Source organism: Emericellopsis cladophorae (genome assembly GCF_022114955.1).
Source record: "Emericellopsis cladophorae strain MUM 19.33 chromosome Unknown NODE_7_length_695568_cov_118_814649, whole genome shotgun sequence".
In the NCBI taxonomy this organism is placed as follows: Eukaryota; Fungi; Ascomycota; class Sordariomycetes; order Hypocreales; family Bionectriaceae; genus Emericellopsis; species Emericellopsis cladophorae.
In genome coordinates this window covers 655,019-682,072 of record NW_026250932.1, presented here as the reverse complement: position 1 = coordinate 682,072, position 27,054 = coordinate 655,019, and the positions used below count along the sequence as shown (strand labels likewise).

General features: G+C 55.2%; 9 protein-coding genes across 9 annotated transcripts; 6 read left to right on the top strand and 3 right to left on the bottom strand.

The window, feature by feature from the left end:
* Positions 1 to 1,919: 1,919 nt before the first annotated feature.
* J7T54_005709 (calcium dependent mitochondrial carrier protein) lies at positions 1,920 to 4,262 on the bottom strand (the record flags this gene model as incomplete). The annotated part of the gene is made up of 6 exons (XM_051504157.1): positions 1,920 to 2,472; positions 2,524 to 3,157; positions 3,353 to 3,486; positions 3,710 to 3,917; positions 3,969 to 4,049; positions 4,100 to 4,262. The coding sequence occupies 6 exons, from the start codon at positions 4,260 to 4,262 to the stop codon at positions 1,920 to 1,922; spliced, it is 1,773 nt and encodes a 590-aa protein (XP_051364536.1).
* Positions 4,263 to 4,923: 661 nt separating this feature from the next.
* On the top strand, positions 4,924 to 5,980 carry J7T54_005708 (C-type cyclin (Fic1); the record flags this gene model as incomplete). Its single annotated transcript, XM_051504156.1, has 2 exons — positions 4,924 to 5,083; positions 5,139 to 5,980. 2 exons carry the CDS (start codon positions 4,924 to 4,926, stop codon positions 5,978 to 5,980), a joined length of 1,002 nt encoding a protein of 333 aa, XP_051364535.1.
* Positions 5,981 to 6,627: 647 nt separating this feature from the next.
* Positions 6,628 to 7,983, top strand: J7T54_005707 (Serine hydrolase-like protein; the record flags this gene model as incomplete). Its single annotated transcript, XM_051504155.1, has 2 exons — positions 6,628 to 7,144; positions 7,199 to 7,983. The coding sequence occupies 2 exons, from the start codon at positions 6,628 to 6,630 to the stop codon at positions 7,981 to 7,983; spliced, it is 1,302 nt and encodes a 433-aa protein (XP_051364534.1).
* Positions 7,984 to 8,049: 66 nt separating this feature from the next.
* J7T54_005706 (uncharacterized protein) lies at positions 8,050 to 8,340 on the bottom strand (the record flags this gene model as incomplete). Its single annotated transcript, XM_051504154.1, has 1 exon — positions 8,050 to 8,340. One exon carries the CDS (start codon positions 8,338 to 8,340, stop codon positions 8,050 to 8,052), a length of 291 nt encoding a protein of 96 aa, XP_051364533.1.
* A 5,647-nt stretch (positions 8,341 to 13,987) lies between these two features.
* J7T54_005705 (uncharacterized protein) lies at positions 13,988 to 14,635 on the top strand (the record flags this gene model as incomplete). The annotated part of the gene is made up of 2 exons (XM_051504153.1): positions 13,988 to 14,248; positions 14,330 to 14,635. The coding sequence occupies 2 exons, from the start codon at positions 13,988 to 13,990 to the stop codon at positions 14,633 to 14,635; spliced, it is 567 nt and encodes a 188-aa protein (XP_051364532.1).
* Positions 14,636 to 16,223: 1,588 nt separating this feature from the next.
* J7T54_005704 (uncharacterized protein) lies at positions 16,224 to 16,639 on the top strand (the record flags this gene model as incomplete). The annotated part of the gene is made up of 2 exons (XM_051504151.1): positions 16,224 to 16,341; positions 16,419 to 16,639. The coding sequence occupies 2 exons, from the start codon at positions 16,224 to 16,226 to the stop codon at positions 16,637 to 16,639; spliced, it is 339 nt and encodes a 112-aa protein (XP_051364531.1).
* Positions 16,640 to 17,193: 554 nt separating this feature from the next.
* Positions 17,194 to 18,015, top strand: J7T54_005703 (putative mitochondrial carrier-like protein; the record flags this gene model as incomplete). Its single annotated transcript, XM_051504150.1, has 1 exon — positions 17,194 to 18,015. The coding sequence occupies one exon, from the start codon at positions 17,194 to 17,196 to the stop codon at positions 18,013 to 18,015; it is 822 nt and encodes a 273-aa protein (XP_051364530.1).
* Positions 18,016 to 18,171: 156 nt separating this feature from the next.
* Positions 18,172 to 21,444, bottom strand: J7T54_005702 (uncharacterized protein; the record flags this gene model as incomplete). Its single annotated transcript, XM_051504149.1, has 4 exons — positions 18,172 to 18,390; positions 18,452 to 21,143; positions 21,196 to 21,277; positions 21,408 to 21,444. The coding sequence occupies 4 exons, from the start codon at positions 21,442 to 21,444 to the stop codon at positions 18,172 to 18,174; spliced, it is 3,030 nt and encodes a 1,009-aa protein (XP_051364529.1).
* A 3,568-nt stretch (positions 21,445 to 25,012) lies between these two features.
* J7T54_005701 (Far upstream element-binding protein-like protein) lies at positions 25,013 to 26,904 on the top strand (the record flags this gene model as incomplete). Its single annotated transcript, XM_051504148.1, has 4 exons — positions 25,013 to 25,055; positions 25,120 to 26,531; positions 26,584 to 26,740; positions 26,795 to 26,904. The coding sequence occupies 4 exons, from the start codon at positions 25,013 to 25,015 to the stop codon at positions 26,902 to 26,904; spliced, it is 1,722 nt and encodes a 573-aa protein (XP_051364528.1).
* Between the last annotated feature and the right edge of the window lie 150 nt (positions 26,905 to 27,054).

Below are 27,054 nucleotides of genomic sequence, written 5' to 3'. Positions count from 1 at the left end.
CAGGATGCAGAGAGGATTGGGATTGCGTTTTCTGGCGTTTGGTTGGATATATGTGGATGATGGATACCCCCTTGGTTGATTGATGATGATGACGGCTATTTGCAATATGTCGGAGCAGACTTCGATGTGGATATTTGACTAGTATAAGTACAATACAATGAGGACAATGACCGAGTCAAACTAGAAAGACGATAGACCCAGGCGTCATTCTGTCGACATTGGTTATGATACGCCCGAAACGGTATGTATTTTGAGAAGATCGTACAGAGGATACCACCCTTTGACTTGCCCACTTGTTGTCTCGATTTCGATTTCCCTCGAAACCCGGCCATGCGGCGTCTTTCTGCTGCCTTTCTTCTCAGGGACGGTTACGTTGCGAACAACGCTCTTCGGGATCGTCTTGTCCTCCACCTGTAAGTCCAGATCTTCGAGGATGTCTATGCTTAGGTGTAGGGTGTCAGCTGTGAGTTGCGCTACTGTCGATCCCGGTGCCACCCAGACCGTGATACGAACGTCCATGCAAGGCCATAGATTGTGCCTCCACCCCTTGACGCCGTGGGGCATGGTCAACTTGAGGCGTTGCGCAGCCGCATCCCATTCTGACTTGAATTGGATGCTCTCATCTTTGAGAATGGTCTCAATATCCATCTTGTCCGCGGTCGGCGACCATCATTTTGGCGGAAGATGACGCCCCCAGATACGCCCAGCGGTCGCACATCCTCGTCATCCGGGTTTGGCATTTCAATCCTCTGGACGATGGTGAAATCTGGCCAGAAATCAAGGATAATGCCTCTGAGGTCCTTGAGAGCCGCTGCGGCGTGTTGCGACAGTAGTTTGGCAGCCGCACGATGTCGTCGTAGGTGTTGCTGGGCGCATCTCTTGGTGAACAATATCGGAGATGTCCAGATGCCCGAATCGGAAGCCATTGATGGACAGCCAACGCCCACAGGCCGCGAATAGCAACATTGTCATGACGAATTCACCGACGAGGCAGAATCCCCCCCCACTTGGGACGATTGTCACGTCGTTCATGCTGGTACTCATCCTCATCCCTCGCCGAGTAAAATGCGCTGTCAGACGAGGCAGGCTGCTTCTCATTAACAGACATGTTGACTGTACTTGCGGGCGGATCGGCTTTTTTTCAGGAGCCGATACGTCGATGAATGTGGTCTGGAATGCTGGGGAGAAGAGAGGGAAGTCCGTGCAGTGGAACAGGGAGTTGTAGGTTAGTAAATACCCCTGGTAACCAGCCCAGCCTTCAAGTTCGGATATCGGCTCGTTATGAGCAACGAGGCCAAGCCATCCTTGGTGGATCGCCCTGACACGCTTGCTGACATATTCAACGTGGCGCAGAGGACCGATCGATGATTGAGCTGTGGTGTGAAGGTATGTGACATGAATGCGGCCGTTGCCAGATCAAGGTCGGCCTTGATGACCAGTGCTGCACCAGAATGCTGCCTGGCTAGCGTGCGCAAACAAGTCAGCACACCAACTTGCAACAAACCACTACAAGTAGAACTGTGCCTTAACCGTGCAGACATCCTTGCAGTCGTAATCGGCCAACCTCTCGGCTGGGCCCCCGTAACTGCCTGCGCAGCATACCATTGTCGCCAGAAGGACGTTCAAAGTTCAAACACAAGACAGACTCAGACAGACCACGAACTTTGTGAACCAGTGTTGATTGAGAACAAAAACGCTGTTTCCTCCCTGCTATGCTTGTTTGCTCCTATACCCGGAGCCTCGCTCGCGGAGCATACCACGATGACGGTAAAAAGAAACAATAATAAAAAGACAAGAGACAAAAACAAGAGACAAAGACAAAGGCAATGGTCTGGATGGGGAAATCGTCCTCTTCAGATGACCGCGCAGTACGTTCCTGGTATATCCTCCTCTACGTTCTTGGCATCTTCGCCATGCTCTTAGTGTAGCCCCAGCATCTTCTTCGAGTTCTCATACACAACCCACGTTATGCTCAACGCGGGCGCCACTTTTAGAATATTGGGCGTGAGCCCCTTGTACAGCCCGCGGTAGCCCTCACGCTGAATCGTCTTCTGGGTGACGTCCCAGATACCGGTGTACGTTGCGCGGTGCATGACTGTGCCCTGGGTCTGGAGTCGGGTCCGCACCACGTTCAAGGGATATACTACGGATGCGCCAAATGCGCCCGACGACGCGCCGATGATCCCCGTCGCCACGTTGCCCGGGTTGGCGTCGTCCTCGTGGATGCCGGCGTATCGCGCATAGTAGGTGCGGTACGTCTTCTTGAGCAGCTCAAACATGCCCATATCGATGGCGCTGTAGGGGAACATGCCTATCAGGCCCATGGTCACTCCACGGTAGCAGGACCGCATGCCGCCATCTGCCCACATTTTGGCGGCTGTCTGTCGGACAAGGGCGCGGCCCTTGAGGCCACCCTCCACTGTTTCGCACTGCAGACGGAACTTCAGGGTGTCCAGTGGGTAGACGCAGAATCTGGGAGAATGTCAGCGTTGTCGATACGAAAACGTTAACAGTCGAGCTTACTGTGCCACCATACCAGCCACACCACCGGCTGTGAATTTGGAGACGGAGCTTATCTGCCTGATGTCTCCATGCCCTTCAAAGTTGGCGAGTGCGCGTTTTGCGGCCTCGTAAGAACCAAATTTAATGGCCGTCTCGGGCATGATCTTGGCTACATTCAAACCATTGCCTGCAAAGAAACCAGCCAGGCCGCCTGATCGAAAAATATCCTTGATAGCATCTTTGAAGGGGCGCGCAGCGTGTTGCGCAGCGCTGAGCACGCGGCCAGACTTAATGGCCTTCGCAGCTGTCTCGGGAGCGCTACTGGTGTTGACGAGCAGGTACACCTTGAGGCGATCAAGAGGCGCCGTGGCTGTACGCGAAACACCTCCAGCGATGGCTCCGGCAACGAAGTAACCTGGATCAGGAATGAAATCCGTCAGTCTAAATTTCTTGGGAGGCTTGACATCCAAGGCGGTGGTAGATGACCGTTTGTTGATGCCCCTGTGCTCCTCCTCCGCACCACCATCGCCGTCGACATCCGCGGCATCAGCCACCGCAAGAGTGCTGCCCTCTCTGCTACGGCGGGCGTTGTTGTCGATGGCAGTGACAGCAACGGCGGTGGCTCGCGACTGTGGACCGCCGCCAGCAACAGGCTCTTTTCGTTTCGAGGACAACTTTGACTTGTGTGATGATTGTGCTTCTCCATCCGTAGACAATAATGAGGTGGTAGGGGGAGAGGAGACGGTCTCTGACTGGCTGGAGTCGGCAGTCGTGGAACCGAAAGGAAAGGCGACTCTCACGAGCGAACCAAAGAGAGACTTAAGGAGAGAGCGAGAAGAGCCTGTCGTACCTAAGCCTTGCAAAGTATCCTCGCCGACGAGCGTGTCTCCCTCAGGAGTGACGTTGACCACCGAATTGTAGTATGACAGCACGGCCCGAAGCTGCGAGGCATGGTCCTTGGCTGGCATGAATAGGAGAAAGTCCCTGTGCCCATCTTGTCAGCCGCGTGCCACTATCACGGGTGGTTTTTTGCCCTTTGAGCATGCTCCTTTGGTACGGTGGGTGAATGTGAGTCCCGGGACAGCGGGCGCGGCCGCATGACACCCGCCCATCTGACGTCTGACAAGTGCGGTCTCTTGACAGCCCCACGCATGACCCAGAAGCGAGGCAGAAAGAGAAGGGGGGGAAAAAAGGCGACAAGACATACCGCCATTCAGAAAAGGTGACGAAGCCGTCATTGTTCATGTCCAGGTCATTGAAGAACTCTGTCAGCCTCGCATTGGCCACGGTCAAGCCGGCGCTGCGAAAGGCTGCCTGGAGCTCCTTGACGTCCAGCCTCCCGTCACCGTTTCTATCAATGGTGGAGAAGAGTCGCGAGAGCTGCTGCTCGGCATGTTGCACAAAGACTCGGAATTCTACCTTGTCAGCAATGTTGTGACTATCCTCGGGGCGAGAGACCAGCCTACCTTCGTACTGTATCTTGCCGTCGCCGTTGGTATCCACCTCTTTCAGAATCTTCTTGAGCATGTCGTCCGCATTCTTCATAGCTGCACCTCATAAGTCGATTGCCACGTCAATCATTTGCGCAGCTACTTACGGTGGTCGATTTTGCGAAAGGCCCGCTGAAGGCCTTTCAGGTCCAGCTCGCCCGTTCGTCCGGGGTCGAGCTTGAACCAGAGCTGCTCAATGCGCGCATCGCGCTGGTTCTCAGACTCTCCCAGGCCGACCCTCCCCTCGGCGACCAGCTTGGACGGGCTCATAGCGGCGGCATGTCTCGTCGACGAGTTGCCCGCGCAGTCGCGATCCAAGGTCGGTCGGTCGATTGGCAAGGGAGAATGATGGGCACTTTGGAATCGTTGGCGCGGCGCTTGGTTATCTAGAAGACATGATACCCGTGATCGTGCAGGGTGTCGGTGAAGGGCGATTCGAGAGTGCCAATTGACCGCTCAGTAATGTATTGGCGGTGTTCGATGGTCCGGACACCGTTGGGAGATGGTCGGGTCCTTCACTGTGCTGTGCTTGGCTTTTCCTGTGCGATGTCGTAACGTGGGCTGCAAAGAACTGGGCTGGATCGGATTATTGGAGGCACAGCTGGCCTGCCGAGGGCCTGAGAACGACTGGACTCACTGGAGGGTACCTGGGCGCCATGCCCAGCGGTTCCCGAGCAATCAGAGGGCGGAAATAAGTCAGTACGCCCCCACCCTGCCACGAGCCACCTTTTGGTGTCTCGCCAGCCACACATGCATCTGTCAGTCGCATCATTAATAGACCTCGAACCGCGCCCAGGCAGTTACTTCAACACACCAAAGCAAACCCATGATCCTCAGCAAGCACACCACTTGCGCCCCTCTACCGCCAGCGCAGAAGCGGCAACGAGGGGCAGGATCTGTTCGCGACATACCCAGCCAGGCCTGATCCAGCATGTCCGCCAACTATTGGGAGTCGACGCAGCGCCGTCACTGGACCTTTACCAAGGAGGAACTCGCGGCCGCACGCCAGAAGCTGGAAGACGATAACCAGGAGCTTGTGCGCATGTTCCCACTGCCACAGATACGGCACCTTTCCATCTTCTTCAACCAGCGTAGGTATTACCCATCTCCCTAGGAACGCCTCGCTCGGCCGGCTAACCCTGCTAGTCATGATCCGTCTCAGCAAGCGGATCCAGATCCGACAGCAATGCATGGCAACGGCCCAGGTCTACCTTAAACGCTTCTACTCTCGCGTCGAGATCCGCCGCACGAACCCATACCTCGTCGTCACCACATGCGTATACCTAGCCTGCAAGATTGAGGAGGCACCCCAGCATATCCGGCTTGTCGTCACCGAAGCCCGCACGCTATGGGGCGACTTCATCTCCCTCGATGCCAGCAAGCTTGGCGAGTGCGAGTTCATGCTCATCAGTGAGATGAGCAGCCAACTCATGATCCATCAACCGTACCGCACGTTGCAAGCGCTACGTGGCGAGCTCAACATGACGGAGGAGGACTCGCAGCTGGCAAGGTCCATCATCAACGACGCTTTCATAACAGATCTGCCGGTGACATGCGCACCGCACACCATTGCTTTGGCGGCGATATTGTTGGCGCTGGTTCTTAGGCCGAATCAAGGGCCTGGCGCGTCTGGCTCTGGCGCGGCGGCTGGTCTGGCAGCTGCACAGGCCGCACTGAGCCAGGCGCGAGGGCTGCCTTCGCCGTCGCCGCTGGGCTCGTCTTTCAGCAACCCACTCATCGGGTCCTCTCCATTGCCCTCGCCGAGCCTGCTACAGCCTGGCGTCGCCAACAAGGGCCAGCTGGGTGATAGGCTCAGCCGGGTCCAGCAGTTCGCGGCCTGGTTATCGGACAGCAATCTGGACATTCCCTCCATGGTTGATGCCACGCAGGAGATTATTTCTTTTTACGAATGCCAGGAGGCGTACAATGAGAAATTGACAAAGGAGCAGATCAACAGGTTTGTCAAGGCTCGAGGATTGGACAAGTAGGGCACGCCCAATCAAAGTGATCCGGCCGTCTACCTGCGACCAGCCAGCGGCAGTGGGTTGGTATCCGGGGCATAGGTGCGCAGTATATGGGTGCCCGGCTGGAAGCAGTTTGAACATCTGGGCGTTCACTTTGGTGGGGGATTAAGCGACGCAGGACTCTCTGCCCTTTGCCGGGAGGCAAAGGTCGCAGAGACGCACGGGGTCCGTGGAGGTCAGGTGAGCTGTCAATATCAGCCACATTTTGCCTAAGACAAGTCAGTGCACGACCAGGCAGACCTCGTGTCAACAACATGATTTCAATCACAACAAGCGCAAAAGTCGACACGATGAAGCTACACGAACCGAAGAGCATGCTCCGATGGGGAACATGCGCCAAGTAGAAGCGCTGAAAGAAACCTGAAAGTTGTCCGGCTGTGGAATGAATGGCGGCTTCGCGTCTGACATGATTGACCCTTCCTTGCTCTGTTTTGATCCTGCTAGCTGGAAGAGAAAGACATCGCTTATACAATGGACAGTAAATATATCATTACTAATTAGTACTTACATCCTTGCGTGTGGTACGGTACGTAGACAAAGCTGGAGACGCGAGAACGGTGGAGACGTCGGTCGGGCCTGTCATTTCCGGCCGGGCCCGAGGTCTGCCACTCATGTCGAATTCGAACCTCAAGAAAGCCTCTATCCTTTTCATGCCCGACTCATCTTCGCTCTTGGGTTCGCAGATGGAAAATTATCTGGCCAGTTTGCGGTCTTTGGACCTGGGCCTCGGCCGCGACTGGACAGAGCGCATCTTCACACGACCCTACGGGTTGACTGCGGTGGCAGCGACGGTCGGTTGTCTGTCGACATATCTCTTTATCCGACCTGCACTCTCCTTCACACAGCCGTTACCATCATCAATACCGGCAAAGCGCTATGGTGGCAGGCATCGCAAGGCGTTAGAAGTGGCAACAGACGCGGGGGCGGAGGAGGAAGGCCCGTACCCTGAGGACATTTTCCCGGGTGGGAGGTCGGTCGATACTCCGTACGGCACCATACAGGTGTATGAATGGGGTCCTGAGAACGGCGAGCAGGTCCTTCTCATGCATGGCATTGGCACACCATGTGTGGCATTGGGCAATATGGCCAACAGATTCGTCGACTGTGGCTGCCGAGTCATGCTGTTCGGTACGTTTCGTCCGTGACACATGGGAACTGAAGCTGACCTGGATATCATCTCAGATTTCTTTGGGAGAGGGTACTCAGACACACCATCTGACATTCCCTTTGACATCCGTCTCTACACATCTCAGATTTTATGCGTGTTGGCATCGTCGCCAATACCATGGTACTCTTTCCACATCCTCGGCTACTCCCTCGGCGGCGCCATTGCCGCTGCCTTTGCCGCCTACTTCCCCCATCGCCTCCTCTCCGTGACGCTGGTCTGTCCTGGCGGTCTGATCAGACCATCACACATCAGCCTACGCAGCCGATTATTATACACAAAGGGCGTCTTGCCGGAAGGATGGGTCAAGTGGTTGATCCGCCGGCGTCTGCAGCCTAGCCCTGGTCCCAGCGCTGATGTACCTGTCGACGACACCGCGGATGTCTCTGTCGACTTTGACCAGGTCGTCTTGTCCAAGGAGACGCCCTCTCTCCGAGTGGGCGACGCAATGCGCAGACAGCTGGTCAGCAACCCTGGGTTGGTGGACGCCTATATCAGCACCATTCGAAACGCACCCATATACGGGCAACACGACGGCCTCTGGCGACGCCTCAGCGCTCGTCTTGCCGAGAGGCGAGTCTCACGCGAACCACCGCCAGGTCTGCCGCTGGGACGGGTCTGTCTCGTCCTCGCGGAGAACGATCCCGTGGTCGTCAAGGATGAATGGATCCAAGACTCGAGGCATATCTTGGGCGAATTCGGCGTCGAAATTAACGTTCTGCCCGGCGGGCATGAGATCGCCATCTCACGCGGTGAAGCTGTCGCCGACATTGCCATGCGCTCGTGGGAGGAAGACTTGTAAAGTAACACAACAAATCAATGCAATTCCAAACGCTATCATACACATATCATGACCATGGCCGACAGCTTAAACACCGCCGCCGCCGCCTCCACCGTCACCACCTCCACCTCCGCCGTCCCCTCCCGCGCCTCCATCACTACACGCCCAGCAGCTCACGTCCTCGTCGGCAAAGTTGCCCATCTCGCCGTACGCCTTGTATTTTTTGTGCTTCTTTGAGCTGCCGTAGTGGTGGCGGTATTGTTGCTTGCGGTAATAGTCGCTGGCGTATACCGGGCGGGCGTTGTAGTACCGTTGTTTGGCGCGCATCTGGGCCATCTCGCGCTTCTGCTTGGACTTTTTGCTGCGCGAGCCACACATGTGGCTGAGGCAGTAGTAGATGCACATATTGGAGGGGGCGCCTAGTAGGGTGCTGTGTTGTTTTATAGGTAAATGTAGGATAGATAGCTTGTTGACGGTCTTGCTTTTGACGTTATGGAACCCAAGAGGCGCTGAGATGATTAGAGTGCAGATAGAGAGACTGGAGTCATGGGGAAGAAACGACAAACGGAATCATGCACAAGGATTAGATTCTGGACATCCATCGAAAATATATATCAATCACAGTGTCACCCTTCTGGCAATGAAGCAAAGGGCTTCCCCAGACTGAAGCAACGTCACCGCCCCCAACCACGGCGCTGCTGAACGGGGCGATCAGCTTCCAGTACGGGCGGTACTGCAACCAACACGCTCGCAGAGACAGACGAATAAGATCAAAAGCAACCCAATTTGAAACAGCGCCATACCATACCTCACAACAGGCACGTTTTGTACGCCCGGCTCATGGCAGAGGACGGCACTGCCATTATGAATTCATGATCGCCACATGGCTTGGCAAGGGTCCTCCTGATCCTGCGACTGAATGTGGGAGGATCCTGTGCCGATCGCGTGTCCCGACGGCGTTGCACGACTCTGACGACTCGCAGGTAGAAAAGACATAGTTGATTGTTGCCTTCTAGAACATTTCTAGAGTGTTGGACGCGCAATAAGCTTGTTTGGCACGTCTCACCAGGTGAGACAGTTGTTCCAATCATCACCCCATAGGCCACAAAAGATCAACCACATGACAAATTCCACGAAAGTCTCATAATGGTTTATGTGTTGCGAGGTCGAGCTGGCCTCAAGTTGCTGTGTGCTCTTGCGTCTTCATCATCACGCCAGGAACGTCGCCCTCTCCTCTCGTCCTGAAGTTGCTCGTCTGCTTGACGGTTGCATTTATCAGAAAATTGTTCCCTCTCGTAGGCTGCCATCCTGGCCTGCCTGAGCTCTTCGCATGTTGGCCTTTCGACAGCTTCTCCTTCATGCATGGCGTTATCGACGTCCTGTACCTTATTCCTCCCGTTTGGTTTTCGTTCGCTTTCTTTGGGTTTTCTCGTTAACATCATCCACAGGGGGGTTTTGCGCTGAAGTTCCCAATATGTTGCCTTCATTGTATATCTTCACGTTCTCGCTTACGTCCGGTTGGTGACGCCTCGCCTGTACGGTGACGACGTGGTCATCAACTCTAATGTCGATCGACTTGGAAAGGCAGGAACCTATTGGGAGCCCATTGCAAAGGTTCGATAGATCTGGTCGTATATTACCGACTTTTGATGAATTTGATCACATATGATGCGGAGAAGGTTAGCAAGTCGGTGTAAGTATCGAGCACTCATCTGGTCCGAACTGACTTATATAAAGGGTCCAAGTGGCCGAAGCCAAGTGACCAAACCTTAACGTAGATCCTTCGAGCTTCCGCATGAACAGATTTTCTGTTTTTCCCGAGCAGATAGAAGTATGAGATAATATATCGAGGTACCTTATGGTTGACAACTTCCACCACCAGAATCGCCTCCTCCTCCACTATGACTTTTTCAAACCCATGGGTCGTCGTTACCGCCCGCATTGCTACAGCCAAAATCATAGCTTTGCGCGTGTCCATATCCGCCGTAACCGCCGCTACAATTGAAACCGCCTCCATTTCCGCCAGCAGCGGTTGTACTGGGATGGCCTCCTCTACCCGAGGAGTCGTTACTGTGACGTTTTTTCACGGCGACGTGTCGGCTTCTTATCGTGCTTCTTGGGTATTTTGTTTGGTGGACTGAAGGTTTCTGGCTTGGAGTTGAAGGAGCCCATCTTGGGCCGGTTGTTGTGGCTTGTGCGTGACTTGAGCGTGACTTGAGCGTGACTTGAGCGTGACTTGAGCGTGACTTGAGCGTGACTTGTATATATTTAGTGCCTTCAGGTGTTGTTTGCTCCGGTGCTCCTGGACATGTCGACGGAATGTCTTGCAAGTTTATATCTATCTGTATATGGATTCGCAGTATACACCCTCGGGGCATGAACTAGTACTTTTGCGGCTGTGACAAGGTCGGAAGTTGCTCAGCAATTAGCCTCACGCTACCGAAGACTGGTTGCGAACCCTACTCCAGCTGGTTCGAGCGTCTTTCGTTAAGCAGCGGGTGCGATGCTGATCAACTTTGGCCGTGGCTGTGGAAACTACATTGCAGTTCCAAAGCTCTGTACAACGAGAGCTGGAGACATGCCTCGTTGACAATGTACGTTCCCGAAGGCTGTGGTGAAGGTAGTTTCTTAGCTCTAATGCCGCTCGTAGAACGTCTCAATCGACGGCTGGAGAAGTGGAAACGCTCGCAATATCCATGTTTCTGATGTGGTCCTGTTCTGCTACCCTCAAGAATTCGCGAGCGGCAACTGTTTCTGGAAGAGTACTGATTCTGGCATAGGTGGCGAGAGTCATCGAGACCTGTAGTCATCGTGGAATGGTTGACAAGATCCACGTCTCCGTGACACTCAAATATAGCTGATAGCCCTAAGCACGACTGTCCGACTAGGACCCTCGGCACAGTCGTGGTAGAACCCCTACCAAAGCAAACAGTCAACTTCAGTTCATGATCGGATACTCATGTCGGGAAGGATGCAAAGGGGTTGACAACTTGACCCGCTCTCCGCCACCTCTGCTTCCCGAGTCGTCACCAGACCCCATGGCTCGTTCCAAATCGCCCCAGGCGAACTGCTGATACCAATACTGAGTGACTTACTTTCTTTCAACCGCTCTGCTTAGTTGTCTATGCCAAGAAGAGAGCATGCAGAAAGCCTCGTGGGCGGCGACGCCTTCAGCTGGTCTGCCGCCAAGATCCGTCCTGTACTGTACTGAAGACAGCCGAACTAGGCGATGTCGTCAGCCTCCAGGCTCCAGTCCACCACGATCACGACAGGTCGCGCGCGACACAGATCACAAGCCTCAAGAGCCCAGACGATTCGACCTGGCACGGAACGCACGGCTTTGTGAGTTCATCAAATGTAAGGCTTCATGATCTGGGGCACCACGTGCATGAACATATGTCCAACTCCACTGGTCCACGCAAAAAGCAGCCAATACCATTACGACCGAGTTGAGACTGGAAGCGACTGAGCGCAGGGGTGGGCGTCACGCTGCTGTAACGAAGAAAAATCGAGAAGAGTCAAAAGGGAGCGGTAATGCCCGACAGACACCCAACCTGGTCTCCTTTACGCCTCGGACAAAGTCTCCGCCTGTAGATAAGAACGGTTCAGCTCGGCCGGTATTCGATGCAAAGCGAATCTAGCAGAGTAGAGAACATGCGATTTCATTCTCTTCGGTTGGTACGAACCAACGCCTTGAGTTGAGATTGACAATCTCGTTTTGAGGCATGCATATTGGTCGCTGATGTGATACAGAGTGCGGTGAGGTCAGGTACCCGTTTGATCCATTGCGGGAGCAAAAATGCGGGAGCAAGATGCAGCGATATCGATCTGTGCATGTGGTGGTGCCTGACATGAGACTGCCGGACATGCTGACATCGAGCGCTGTGAAAGATGAGACATCAACGACATCACATTGATGACTGCGACGCCGCCGTCGCAGGCTCCATTTCGCTGCTAAATTCACTAATAATTACCACAGGAGCAATGGCTCTTGCGGATTGCGGACTGGAGGCCATGGTTTGGCTGTCCCCCATTCTGGATCGGCGACTCGGCGCCATCGGAGGAAGACTAACAAGGCGCGTTCTGCCAAGTCACTGTCCCGTTCTTTGTACAGACAATTGATAAACATGAGGTTCTGAAGCGACTGATGCTCGCAGAATTCAGCCATGCAGCATCCGGCGAGAATTCCTGTCGCAAGTCAGGTCTAATTTGCAATGGATATTGAGGGGTTCTGGTCGAAATGCCTAAATCCTCCTACGATTTCGATAGTCCGCCTAGCAAGGCTAGCAGCACAGAGGCTGGGTCTCGTGATGCAACAAATCACTTCCATCCCTGCGGTTGGGAGGGGCATGAACCTTGAAGGGCCCTCTAGACTTCTGAGTCAAACAACAGAGACCTACAGGTCCAGAGGCCACTCGCTGCATCGCGAGCGCCCTCATCAAGCCAAGGGGAGGGCGCAACCCCCTCATCTCTTGCAGACATAGACTAGGTCCAACGCCCAAAGATGCAACCCTCTTTGCTATCCTGACGCATCCCCACACACATCAACCAGCGCGCATTGACGAACGTTCATGGTAGACCACCGTGAATGGTCACGTTTGCCCGCACCACCTCCACAGTGCGACGTGTTCAACAGCGGTACGTACACCTTGGGTAAAACACCCCTGACCGCCAAATGCCAGCCGCCGAAGCCAGTGGCGCTGTGTAGCCGCTCACTGTACGGGGTATTCCGTACGACAACATGGGGCCCTCGATGCGACCTCAAGGGCCTGGTTGCGTTACCCTACAGCTCTGCTGGCCCAAGACGGTGCACCACTTGCACCACAAGCTGTAGGATTGTAGATAGGTTTCTTAGAGGTTTCACAAACGATAATAACAACCTGACACGTTCATAGCGCCATGGACTTTCTCAAACATGTCGATATCCATTGCCGTCGCTGAATGTCTCGAGTAAGAATGCAAAGGGTGCTGTATCGAACGCGTGCGGTCCAGTAACAACGCAGTTGGAATGGAGTCCAATCTGCTATCAATGATGTCCCATGTCTGCTCTGTGCGTCATCCTTGGTGGCCGCACGTTGTGGCTGCTGGCCCCGTGAATCCCTAGCGCTGGGCGACAAACACGCTGTGCAGGCGATTATCAGCAAGCTACAGTTAAGGCAATAATACTTCGGCGGTGCCGCCCTGCTCGGGACCAGCCACCATGCACATGAAGCTTCAGTCATCCAGAAGGGCGAGAGGCTGGTGCACCTTGGTCCAACCCCCTATCTTGCCAGAGTGAATGTCCGCACACAAAAGTCTCCTCAGTCGCCACAGTCTGTTCAAAGACTTACCAAGTATTAAATCCACATTGGAATGGTCGTTTATAGTGGTCAAAGGCGGTATATATTGAAAGCTTGGGTTTGGCCACCCGCGGTTACTGTGTCTGCTTGCGCTCATTGACACTGTCCCGCATCGCACCGGACATGCCTGAGCGCCTCAAAGTAGTGGGCTAGTCCGTTTTCGATCCCATAGTGCATGCCCCTGTCCAATCAGAAACTGGTGGCGAGGGGCGCGTATCCACACGTTGACCCAATTCATTGGCCACTGCGCGCGAAGCTGCTTTCAGCGGGATTGTATCCAACAAAAGCCACAGGCCGTCATCCCCCGACAATTATTCATGTCCTCTTCGACTCCTCCTTCTTCTGCCTCTGCACCACGCCATCCAGCATCCCACCCCAACGCACGACTCATCACTTTTCCTCGCCTACACCACCACCACCACCACCACCGACAACAACAACAACAACAACAACAAACGATAACAGCATCAGCTATTCTCACTGCCGACGACGACGAAAAATAATCAAACCAAAACGACAATACCTCGTATACGTTGCTTCTCCCCTTTCACCCATCCCTGCGACAACATCATTGCTTAATCCCTCACAATTACAGCGCGTTTGAAACCCTCCAAACGCCGAAAGGTCACCGCCACCCCGCCTAAACCTACTACACCACCGACCATCATCAACAACGGACCGCAATCATGTCAGGATACTACAACTTCAATGCACACTCGACGCACCCCACACCCGCAATCCACCACAGCCACGGCGGTCGCAACCGTAGAGCTCCCCGTCTGTCTGTGTCGCAAAACTCGCAGCGCCAATTCCGAGGCGTCCGCAGCATGAAGGAGCTCAACGAATCCGCGTCCATGTCTGCATTCCGTACAAAATTCGAGGCGGCCAGCTCTTTCGAGCTCGAAGACGACCTCGAGTTTTGCCCCGGTCTACTGACTGAGAATGACGTGAGTCGCCCGAGTTCTGGCAGGACTTCGCCAGGTTCACCGTACTCAAGGTCTTCATTGACTGACATGCTCCTCCCTCAGTTGGTCTCCATCTCCAGTGCATCTGAGCGATCCTCGCTCGCAAGCAATTCGCCGCAGTCGTCGCCGACTCAGCAACCCCAAGCCGTCGCTCCAGGATTCTCTCTTAACACCTCCTCTCCCCCCTTTGTGCCCCCGAGCACCGCATTCCACAACCACCAGCCCAACATGAAGCTGCACCAGCCCGCCGCGACACGTGGCCGCAACGCGATCCCAATCATCAACCCAGCCACTGGCATCTCCATGTCCAGCCCACCTTCGTCTGTGTCGCCCGCCAAGATGCAGCAGTCTGCCAGGGCCCGGTGGTAGACACGTCGCGTAGCGGTGCCGTCTTGTTATCGCCCTGATGGCTTTGCGCAACTGAAAGAGGTGTGAATTTGCTTTCATCATCGGCTGTCGTCTCCTCGGCGAGCATCTCGACACAGACATCTACATTTCATGGCATCGATCTTTCGGCCTGGCTGGGCTGGGCCACGTCAAGCATCACACTCGCACAGGTTGCGTCTGCTAGGCAATTTGACTGTACAAACATCCTTAATCGATATTATCGTGGATTCCCTTTGGGCGCGGCTTGGAAGATTCGATACCATCTCACGTTTTTGTCTTTTATATTCAATGGTCGGTGCTTCGCCTCCCGAGGAGAGGTTGTACGATCGTATGGGGCGTTTGCCTTTGGCGATTCTCAGTTTTGCATTTCAGGCTACGCATTGCATCGGTGCTGCAGGGGGCTGGGCGGCGCCTCTGGACCGTTGGCGGAAAACAAGAAAACATGCTTTTTGTTCATGTCGCGATCACGATACGGATTTACGAATCATCAAAGAGAAAAGAAAACACTTAGAGGAGGGGAGGTGTACTTTTTTCGACTGGCGAGCGGGCTACTTTGCGTTTGTCAGGTTTTATACATCTGGGTACTGGGCTTTTGGCAAGCAGGTGTTGGTTAAACACGAGCGGGTTGACGGTTTTTGTATGCGCATCTTCGGAGCCGGAACTGGATCTCATTTTCCTTGGGTCGAAACACAGAGGAGTTTGTCGAATTTTTGGAGAAGGAGCACATGCCACTCGCTCTCTGGCACTGGATTGAGGAGCTGCCGGTACATTTATCTATGCGCCTGCGGTCTTTCACTTCTCTGTATCACGCTTTGGTTTTATGGGCTTTGGGCATATGGGGGTCTTGGGGCCTGTCTGTTTGTTGGTCGAGCTTTGATCGAGCCGGCTCATGATGCTTTGGGTGCCTCGTCTGGGAATGCTATTATCTGGGTGGGGTTGTTGACTTGGGACGACACGAGCTAGTCGTGGCATGGTTGCATTGGGTATAGCGATTGGGGTCTTTCGTGCCCCATGGTGTTGTTGACTTTTTCGTCAGAGCGCTTTGTACATTGCCATGTGGCAGATGATCTTCCAGACGAGAATACACGATGTTTGAACTTTGAGTGTAACTGCTAGTACCTTAGCCTGCTCCCCCCGCCTTGGTGATGATGTCTCGGCCTTGCTTGGCGACCAGGAATTCGTACCTGCGCACGGAAAGGGTGTGCCAAACGGCAGATAGGTTCCCTGCGTTCGAACGGCTCTACGCATCTCGCACCCCGTTCTCCCCACTTCACTACCTAACACATAGTACATACGTGCTAGTAGAGACTAGACGCCGTGAGCTTGCAAATGGGCCGTTCTTCACAGGTGCGCACGAAGCATGGAGGGAGACGGAGCAAAACACGAGCCATGACCAATGGTGACGTCAGAATTAACGGTACTCGTCGGCTAAGGTATTACCTTGCCTGTACGGATGCCGATGGTCATAACAGGCAACGCAAACCAGAACAATAATCAATCCTCTCTGTTACACTCACAAGAAAAACCCTCCATCGTCCTCTCAAAAAGTCAATTGACCCTTCAAAACATCATGTTCCCCAGAAGCATCATCGCACTGCGCGTCTCGCGCGCTGTCATGACCCCTGCCTCTTCGCGCGGCATGGCCTTCACGTCTACCAGCCGTCTTGGCCTCAAGGAGTCATCTGACAGTACGTAACGGAACCCCCCGGGTACTCCCTCTCTCGTCATGACCTCAGGGACATTTAACTAAATGGATTAATCGCAGGTGAGAACATCGACTACACCAAGCACAAGTCCGACTCGCTCGAGAAGCAGAAGCAGGGCAAGGGCCACTGGAAGCCCGAGCTCGCCTCCGACAGCGAGGAGGCAGTCAAGGCAGACCGCAGCGGCAGTGGACCTGAGGAGACGGCCAAGCTGCAGGAGAGGACAAAACGCGCGGCTGAGGAGTCGACCAAGGCGGGCACCAGTGTCAGGGACACCATGTAAGGGCCATCACAATGCAGCACGAACAAATCCGGGTCATTAGGTGTTGGGGGTAATACCTTAAGTCAATCAGCATGGTCGTTATTTTTGGTACTGGCCTATGGATCTGGTGGCTATGCTCACATAACGAGTGTGAGCCCTGTCTGTAGATTGAGCAGTGTTCATTTACGTCAATGGCATCACTAGCTGTCAGCCATTTGCGCATCCACAAACCAATCGTCCATTGACTTGTACTATTCAGCAAAGCATTCAAATGAGTATATGAATCAGGAATTGAAGGTGATCTCATCCCGCGTCTTGCATGTTTGCCGCTCGGTCGCCGATCGCTGCCGAGCATAGGGTAGCTCCAGACTCCAGTCATCGTAGCCGGACCCTGACGACAAGCAGCCTTATCGATTAAACTGGGCGCGTCTCAAAAGTCCCCATCATCACCATCACCACTTGACTAATATCACACGCGACCACCCACCTCACGTACCTGCCCAGCCCGGCCCGCGGCCGTCCTCTTGCTCAATCAATTCCTCAACCTAGCCATCGCGACGCCGAGACATCGGGCCATGGACCCAAAGAACCCCCCCTTCCAAACGGCACTACTCGCCGGCGCCTTGGCTGGCACAACTGTCGACCTCTCCCTCTTCCCCCTCGACACCCTCAAGACACGCCTCCAGTCCTCCGCCGGTTTCTTCCCCTCGGGCGGTTTCGGCGGCATATACCGCGGCATCGGCTCTGCGCTCGTCGGCTCCGCGCCCGGCGCGGCCTTCTTCTTCTGCACGTACGAGAGCGTCAAGTCGCTGTACGGCAAGGACACGGCCGTCGGACACATGCTGGCGGCGAGTTGCGGCGAGGTCGCCGCGTGCGCCGTGCGCGTGCCGACAGAGGTGGTCAAGCAGAGGGCGCAGGCGGGACTGCACGGGGGCCGGAGCGGGGATGCCTTCCGGGCGATTCTAAGCCTGCGGCAGTCTGAGGGCTTTGTGAGGATGTGGAGGGAGCTCTATCGCGGATGGGGCATTACAGTCTTTCGCGAGGTCCCGTTCACCGTCATCCAGTTCCCGATATGGGAGGCGCTCAAGTCCTGGGGGCGAAGGAGGCGAGGCGACACCAAGGGAGATGTGCCTGCGCTCGAGAGTGCCGTGTTTGGAAGCCTGGCGGGTGCGATTGCGGCCGGCTTGACGACACCGCTCGACGTGCTCAAGACGAGGGTCATGCTGGCCGAGAAGAGAGTGTCGGTCGGGAGCACATTTCGTGATATCGCGAGAAAGGAGGGCCTCAGGCCATTCTTTGCGGGACTCGCGCCTAGGACGATGTGGATATCAATAGGCGGGTTCATCTTCCTGGGGAGCTATCAGTGGGCTGTTAACACCCTGGGCGCAGCGTTATGAAAGGGCGAGGACATTGTTGCGGCAGTGCTTGTGTACGATCAATGGTTGAGTTTGTACGCATAGAGAATGGGGGAAAAATGGAAACGCTATAGAAACGGGGGCGCTGGTGTGCGTATATACAAGATAGATGGTATATAATACGGCTTCAGCCTGGGATCATGTCGCTTGCGCTGGAGCCGCAGGTGGCGCTGTCGGCTGCGCCTCCCCTGTGATCCCGCCATCCTGGCCGGCTTCAGGCTCGGGAGCGGGCTCCTCTGGCGGCGGCGCAAATCGGATCTCCTTGCGGCCATTCGCCTTGTACTGAAGGACAATATCGTTTCCGCTTTTCCAGACGTGAGTGCGCAGCGTTGCCAGGCTCATCAGTGGATCCAGCAACTGGGGAAATGTTAGCATGTGGACTCATTCATAGGAAACAAAAAAAAGTCAGCAAACGTACCTGGCCGTTGCAGTAGAGCTCCATGTACTCCTCCGGCTTCAGCGGGTTCCCCTCCGGTTCCTCCGGTGGTTGCTCAATCCGCTCCACGACATAGCCAATGATCTTCTTAACCCGCAGCATGCGGTTAGCGTTGAGCCTGTTGTTGCCATCCGCTGAGGCGACTGGCGGCAAGTCGTCCAGAGGGTGAAGCACAAAGGAGATCTTGACCGGTTCCTTGGACGTGATCTGGTTCTGAAGGAGGACATGGCCAAGCCACATGGGGGCCTTGTGCTCTATCACGTCGGCATCGGCACCGACGCCTGCGATGGTGCCTTCGTAGACGTTGGCAACGCTGCCGGAAGTCTCCTCTTGGACGAAGATCTTAGTATTGGGCGGGAGTTTGAGCACGGGCGTCTCGTTGGGCAAGCTTGGTGACATGCGCGTCTCGACCAACTGGTCAGGCTTCTCGATGAGCTGTCTGTCGTAGTCGTTCCGCATCTTCTGTATGACGCCAAGAAAGTTGTCCTCGACTTCTTTCTCATGGGTTGACGAGGCTTCGGACTCTTCCGCCTTTTCTTCTGGAATGGCTGGCTTCTCGGTGGCGGTTTGCGATGCCGAGCGCCCCATCTTCTTGGTTCCAAAGGACATGCGGAACTTTTTGCCAAACGCACTCGTGGGTGACTTGGCAGTGTCCTGAGCCTTGTCCTTGGTTTTGTCGGCGTCCGCGGTCTCGGCGGCTGGCGTGGAAGGCGTGGCTGGGGCCTTTGCCGCGGTATCAGCTGGCCCAATCGTGCTGGTGAAGTAATCATGATCGCCTGATGGGCGGCCGGTGTGTGACTGCCGCTTCTCTAGAGGGCTGAGCGGCGTCGCTACGGCATTTTCAGATACGCCCATAAGCCCAGGGCCTGGAGTAGCCTGGTGGATTGCCATTCCCGGGGTCGTGCTGGGCATGTGCAGCCCGTTCGCTCTGGGCGTTGTCATCTGATCCGGCGTCTCCCAGCCAGCCATACTCGGCGGAGGGAGAGGGATAGATGTAGGCGCGTTGGCGCGATTTGCCAACTGCCGCTTCTCCACGTTCTCATTCAGTGCTGCTCGGTACACCTCGTCACGCTTCAGCTCCTCATCGATGAGGTTTGCAAACAGGTAGCGCAGGATCCATCGACCGAGCGAGATCCTCTGGTCCTCTCTAAACTCCACTGTCTCTTCGAGCTTCAACTGATCGGCGTACACCTCGGCATCGAAGCAGTTGTACTGCTCCAAAACGACAGTGAGATTGCCAGAGGCAAGGTCAATGTGACACCATGGAGCCACGGCCTCGGGTGTGTTCCTCATCTCAGCGACCTCGTCCAGATGCATCTTACCAAAGCTCTCCACCTGTCGACACTGTATGAGATCCCACATGACTACCTCGCCCGCAGTATCCACTGTCAGTACCCGCCGTCTATCGTTGAGAAGCTGGTGCTTAAGCAGCCCGAATTGGCCTTCAATGGTCTCCGTGGGGTTCTGGTGTATAGGTTTCACGGACGGCTCATCTAGCGATAGCTCGGATAATTGCGTTCCGGTAGTGGAAGCAGCAGCCGGAGACTCTGTGTCCACCCCTTTGGCAACCACGGCTGCCGGTACGGAGACACTCGCAGGTCGGAAGGGGACAGGGGCCGTATTCGAGAGCTGGAGAATCGACTTTGGTGGTACCTTCTTCTGTTCCGAGCCATCCACTGCAGAAATCGACATTGGCCTTGGTCCTCGAGACGCGACTGAAGCCCCCCTGTGGCGCTTCATGCTTTCTCTCAGGCAAGAATAGTCGTCCACATCGATATCAGCCCAGCGATTGATGGAGGACTGCATTGTTGCCGTCCATATGTGCCCGCCAGCAGCGGTCATCCCCCATACCTTGTTGTGCTCCTGTGCCACAGCCAAACTTAGACCATTGTCCATGTCCTCAACCTTGCCACGCACGTCAGTCTTGGCAATAAGACCGTCGCGGTCAGCGCTGTGGAAGACGCGAAGCTCCGGGTGATCAGATCGTAGCGCCCAAACAGGGGCATCGTGCATGGTGAAGGTGTACAGGCAGCGACCAGCTCTGGTACTCCACATCTTGATGGTCTTGTCCGCACTGGCACTCAGGATGAGCTCTCCTGAATCGCCAATGAGGATGGAGCGAATGTTGTCAGTGTGGCCAACCATCTTGGAGAATCTGGTACCCGATCGAGAGTCGTACAAGCGCACTGTCTTTTCGGGACTGCCGACCGCAATGATGTTGCGCCCGGCACTCAGTGCGTATACGGAGCCCTTTTCAGGCTTGTCCTCGCCCTGCGTCTCAATCTCAAGGGTCTTGCCACCACCATTGAGATCCCAGAGACACACCTTCCGATCGAGACCTCCAGAAGCTACCCAATTGAGGCCCATGTCGCCGGGCGGCACTGCCAAGCGGTTGGCATAATCGGCATGCCGCCCAATCTCGAGAGGTTCCGCATGCGCTTCGGAGTGCGGTCGCCAGACCTTGACCGTCAAATCTGTAGAGGCTGTTACGACAGCCGTACTGTTCTGCGCAAGGACAAGATCGCGGACGGTGTTGTGGTGGGCTTGAACCTCCGCGCGGAATTTGGTCGTCGCCTTGGCGGAGGCCGCAGCAGACTGGTCGGTCGTGCGATTGTCGCTTTGGTCGAGATTGATGTCCCAGGCGCAGATCACTCCATCCTTGCCTCCAGAGTACCTGCGCGAGTTCAGCGAATGCCATTTCTCGTGTTCCGGTGGATAGTGCTTACAGAATGTTGTTGGTCGGATCAGCAGCGACACACCACACGCCTAGTCGATGGCCGCCCGCTGAAGCCCGAGGGTTTTCAATGACTGCAAGTAAGGTCAGCTACCATTGGTGCCATCATCTCGAGCATGGAGATATCCATTTGGCTGCACGCTGGGCATGTGCCACCAAATTCCGCACGCGACGTCGGATTGGAGGCCTGCGCAAGCTGCTTACCATAGCTGATCCTCTGGCGGGCTTTCTTTGTCGCCATTGTGGCGTCGCACCACGTGAGCTGCCAACGAGAGTCAAGCTTGGTGAAACGGTTCTCCTGTCGGTTCGAAAAACAGCGATGAGAGTAATAACTCCTGCGCACGTAAATCACCAAGAAAGTTGAAGCAAGCCACGTGTGGAGGACTGGGCCAAACGGGTGGTTGTGGGATAGAGTGAAGGTGAGTGGCCAGCAGGGCTGGGGGAAGGTGCCTCCGACCGAACGTCATTCTGGAGGAGGGCGCGGATTGGCCTGCCGTCGGCCAAGGCTGCGTGCTAAGCACCCCTGTAAACCCAGCGGGCGGGCAGCCTTTGGCGGGGAAGCGCTAATGGGCAGCGACTGGAGCCAGCGATTGGACTGTTCCACGCCACGGATATTTCAACGGATAATCACCTATAACACGGTCCCTGCCTGGAACAATCAGCGCGTAACGCATCGCGCGTACGTCGTTGCGCAACCAATTTCAAGCGACTTTGACTTTTGGTCGTAATTTTGATACTTCTGGCTTCCTTTGATCTTACAAGTTTCCTGCTTCGTAGCATGCCTCGCTAGCAAGCGCTATCAGTAGACGTCGACACCAATAGCACGCAAGCTTTGGCTGTTATCAGCAATGTTGGGCCGAATCACTGTCGAGCAGTGCAAGCCCCCCGTCCTTCTCAGTCTCCTCTCGGCGCAAAAGACCCCTCTTTCCAGAACGACGAGGGGTCCAAACCGCCGAATTCAACCTGGCGTCTATCCGCTTTAGCCGTCTCTCAAGACCATGAAGAGCACCTCCTGTTGTGGTCGCAAAGGAAGAGGTGCGGTCGAGCGTCTTGGCCGCTGCCACTGCCAGCATGTTTCGACTGCGCGCCGGTGTGCGCAGCCGAGTGGAACGGTATAAAGCAATGCGATTCTGTGCCGTGAAGACGCGAAGGCGATTTAGATCGATATATGTGCGCAGGTCTCCTGCCGTCGGGGTCTTCTACATGACCACGCAATTGCACCCCATAGGACACCACCGGGCTGACCGGACTCTGATTTGATGATCGCACTGGGGACACTTGTCATCCACCTTCAAGATGTCGTCGCGGCGACCAGGGCAGGACTCGTTGAAGCATCTGGTGTTGCCCCGCAGGACCTGATGGCCACACTTTGTATACTCGATCACGTTTCGCGTGCACATTGGTTCTGAGTGTTGGGCGGGCTACCCGTGCCTAGCGATGTCGCAGAAGCAGGTGTCGTCGGGCAAAAGATGTTGGCGGTCGCTGAGGGAGTAGCTGTGAAAGGCTCGAGATCCAATCGCTAATCAATGACGAGATTCTCAAGAGGCGCAACCGGAACCCGCGGCAACGAAAGGTGATGCTGGTCTTGATTGAGGATCTGTGTAAGAAGAAGCTGCAGAAAGGAAGACGTCCTGAGCCTGAGCGACGGCGAAGCGACTGAACTAATGTCTGCGAGAGTTCTACTGTAAGTGACGAGGGTCAGAAGACCGAGAGACTCGAGTATGTAAAGTGAGTACGGATACATGTGTAGTTGCAAGAAACAACCGGACACTAAACGAGTTGAACGAAACCGTTTCGGCTCACGGCTCCTTCTCTGGTCACCATGTTAGACTCCAGTCCTGACCTCGACATGGAGCGATCTGGACTGCAGGTTGCATCCCGTCTCAGGCATGGCGGTGCAAGCAAGTGCAACCTCCATCATTGGTCAACAAAGCCTGCCGCGTCATGGCGAAGGCGGACTTTTTTAGTGTAGGCTTGCGCAAGAGTTCCTGGCCTTGCATCGATCCGGCACACACTTTGCTTTCGGGACGCACGCGATGCTGGAAACTAGTCTCGGGCCCTTGCTCTATGCGATATGGCGGGCGGCGCAATACGAGGGCACTGCCATGTTTTCCGACTCCAGTCCATGCCACGAAGTACGTACCGGTACATGTGCAAGTATCATGGTGGCCCCGAAGGCACACCAACAGTGACCACCATACCGAGCTGCCAGGCCAACCCACGGAGGGGCCGGGGTTTACAGTGAACGGGTGCCGCCAGTGCGAGCGGTCCAGTGTTCAAATTCAAGTCAGGACATCAGATCCAGTCAGTGACAGGATGTATTTGTTGCAGAACCTTGTCTGTTGGTGCTGTGCAGGTATCATCGACGGAAGTGCCAGCAATTCGTTTGCAGCTGCAAGCCTGCGAGAAGAAACATGCTGGCACCCGCGCATTCCGGAAACCCACTTGTTGGAGGCCCCTGCGTCGTGTGCGTGGTTGGTAGCACTTCCCGATCACCGCGGCGTGAAATCGAAATCCATCGTCCATGTCTATTCGTCACTCGCTGACGTGTACTGGTGACTAAGTACTCGCCAGTCCATCCGAACTCTTCATCACAACAGGGCACCGCCCAGGCACCAACTTTTCGCGGTAGTAACTTGTATCGACTTCGTGCTAAGCTTTGTGGAGCGCCGATCTGACTGCAATGTAATTACTAATTACGCTACACGTACTGCTGTCCGGTTCATTTTCATCAATCTCCCTGTCTCAGGAGCAAGACGACTCATCCCAAGATCTGCAGTCATGCCTCGTTTCAAAGCGCACCGATGATTTTAAATGATTATAGCATATACGTAGCAAGATGCAGGCTCACGAGCACGAGGTAACCTGTCAGGAACTGACACAGACTCTGGTCCTTTTGGCGAGGAAGGCCATCCTCTTCCAGACATGCGCAGATCTGGCTCTGACGTTGGAACGATCTGCTATTCAATTCGCTTCGTTCAACTCTTCGTGATTGCCACTTGAACTACACCCACGCAGCCTTGCAATTTCTGCTTTGAGTACTCCGTACGGATACCGATAGATCCAAGTTGATCGCCATGATTTGTGATGACCGGATTCTGCTAACGGTTCGCAATAATGTTCAACCGGGTCTAGGCGGACCTGTTGATCCGCTTGTCATGCACCTGATGTCAAACGGTGACCCGAAACGACAAAGCAGTCGGAAAGGGTAAGAAAAAAAAAAAAAAAAAAAAAGACCACTTAGGACCTTGGTGAGGGTTCACCTCCTTCCACCTCATTTCCTCGCTCGCCTTACGGACTGCCCCACATCAACGACGCCGCCAGGCACGAAACCTTTGGCCACCACATGATTCTTTCTCCCTTTGAACCACCACACCGTGTTACCCACATCGTGACAACGGATCGCAATTTTCATCCTTCCCACTCCATACGCAGTGCTGCCCATCAATACTCACGGCCTTTTAGCGACTACAATCTGCCAAGCGCTGCATCGTCGTCTCTGCTCATCTACTCGTGGTGAAGGATTCGTGCGCGTCAGAACTTTGCTAAATTGAAGTCATTGTTTGCGCACACTCTTTGACACCTCGCCATCAACAAGAGTTCACCACAATCGCCGATCGTTGTGTATCGCATTTTGCAATCATATTACTGCGCGTAATGCGAAGCATCTCTGCTGCGTCCTTGTATTGATTGAGCTGCTGTGCTGGGCCTCCACCTCGCGCGACGTCAGTGATCAAGATCTTCTACTCTTTAACCATCGTCTGCTTCCGCTCCAAGTGTCAATCACGATTCATCAAGCAACCGCTGCAATGGCCGACGCAACAAACATACAAAATCTGCTGGCAGCACTGGGTAAGTCACGTTGGGCTTCGTGTGAACTGTACTTGAACTGAAGTCTAATGCGATCATATCTCAGCCGCCCAACGACCTGCCACCACAACCCCATCGCAAACACCGACATTGACGAATCCAGCCTATGCTCCTCCCCCGACCACATCGCAGTCCGCACCTGGATACCAGCCCCCTCTGCCTGGAGCGCCTGGATATGCCCCAGGCGCCCCGGGGCTGCCTGCCCCGGCTGCTAGTGGTAGCCTCGACCTCAGCGCCATCCGGCCCGTCAACTCTGGCACGGTGAATTTTAACGATACTTTGGCCAAAGTACGCGCATCTGCTGCTGAGAGGGGCATCGCCTCGTACGACAGGCCCCTCGTCTATGGCAATGAAAACCGCGCGCAGGACAGACCGTATGGGCGCTCGAGATCGCGCTCGCCTCCACGCGGCGACTACGCGAACCGATCAAACCCTTACCAGGACGAGCGTCGCGGCGGCCACGGTAGAGACTACGGACGCGATCGATCTCACTCTCCCGGTCGCAATCGGGCGTTTTCGCCACGCAACAACGGCCGCGACCGATCACCCCTCCGCGGCGGCGACGATAACAGCGAAGTCATTCAGATCGAGTCCAGCCTCGTTGGCCTTATCATTGGTCGCCAGGGTGAGAACCTCCGCCGTATTGAATCCGAATCCAGCTGTCGAGTGCAGTTTCTGCCGGCCAGCGATGGCGGGCCGTTCAGGCAGTGCAAAATCAGCGGACCTCGCCAACGACGGGCTGAGGTGAAGCAGGCTATTGACCGCATTATCGATGACAGTGGCATGGGTCCTCTGAACAGGGCAGCGGACAAGCCTCGGGATGCCAACAAAGGCGGCGCGACTGCTCTGCGGGATGGAGAGGATCACATGCAGATCATGGTTCCGGACCGGACCGTTGGTCTCATCATCGGTCGTGGAGGCGAGACGATTCGCGACCTTCAGGAACGCTCTGGGTGCCACATCAACATCGTCGGAGAATCTAAGAGTGTCAATGGACTTCGCCCTGTCAACTTGATCGGCACACCGGAAGCTGCGGCGAAGGCCAAGGATGCCATCATGGAAATTGTGGACAGTGACAGCCGCGGCGAAACGCCCGGCGGTGCTGCCAGCCTGGTAGCTCTTGGCGGACCCGGCATTGGAGGACGAGCCAGTGCTGGCCGGCCCGACAACCAACGTAGAGATGGCGGCGGCGGCGGCGGCGGCGGTGGTGGTGGTGGTGGTGGTGGTGGAGGGACAGACAAGATCAACGACGCGGTATATGTACCGTCTGATGCTGTTGGCATGATCATTGGTAAGGGAGGCGAAACGATTCGCGAGATGCAAAGCACCACTGGCTGCAAAATCAATGTCGCCCAGTCTTCAGGTCCAGGAGAGGTCGAGCGTGAGATTGCTCTGATTGGTTCGAGGGACGCCATCACGCAGGCTAAGATCGCTATTGAGGAGAAGGTGGAGGCAGTGGTGAGTTCTCTCGTCGGCCACGATGGCAGAACTTTTGCTAACCATGGAGCAGAGACAGAAGAGTGGTGGAGGTGGTGGAGGTGGTCGTAGCCGTGGTCACCACGACCAGGATCGAGGAGGTTATGGGCAACGTGACGCTCACCACCAATCTGCTAATCAGCCCGCGCAACCGTCTGCTGCAGCCGATGGCAGCGATCCCTACGCACAGTGTACGTTTCTCGATATCTGTTCGCGCTCGGCAATGAAACTAACCGAACACACAGACGGCGGTTACCAAAACTACCTCGCCCTGTGGTATCAGTCTTTGATGTATCAGCAGCAGCAAGGCGGGCAGGGAGCCCCAGCCGGGGGAGCACCAGCTCCCCCATCCTGAGTGACGATGATGTCCTTGAACCGTCGTGTCGTGCCATATTCATGGGGGGCAACCCTGATTGAGACTCGTCCACATTGACCGGTGTCGAGAGACACCGATCGACATGCCTGATGTGTGCCTGACATCAGTCTACGAAAAAAGTTTTGATAT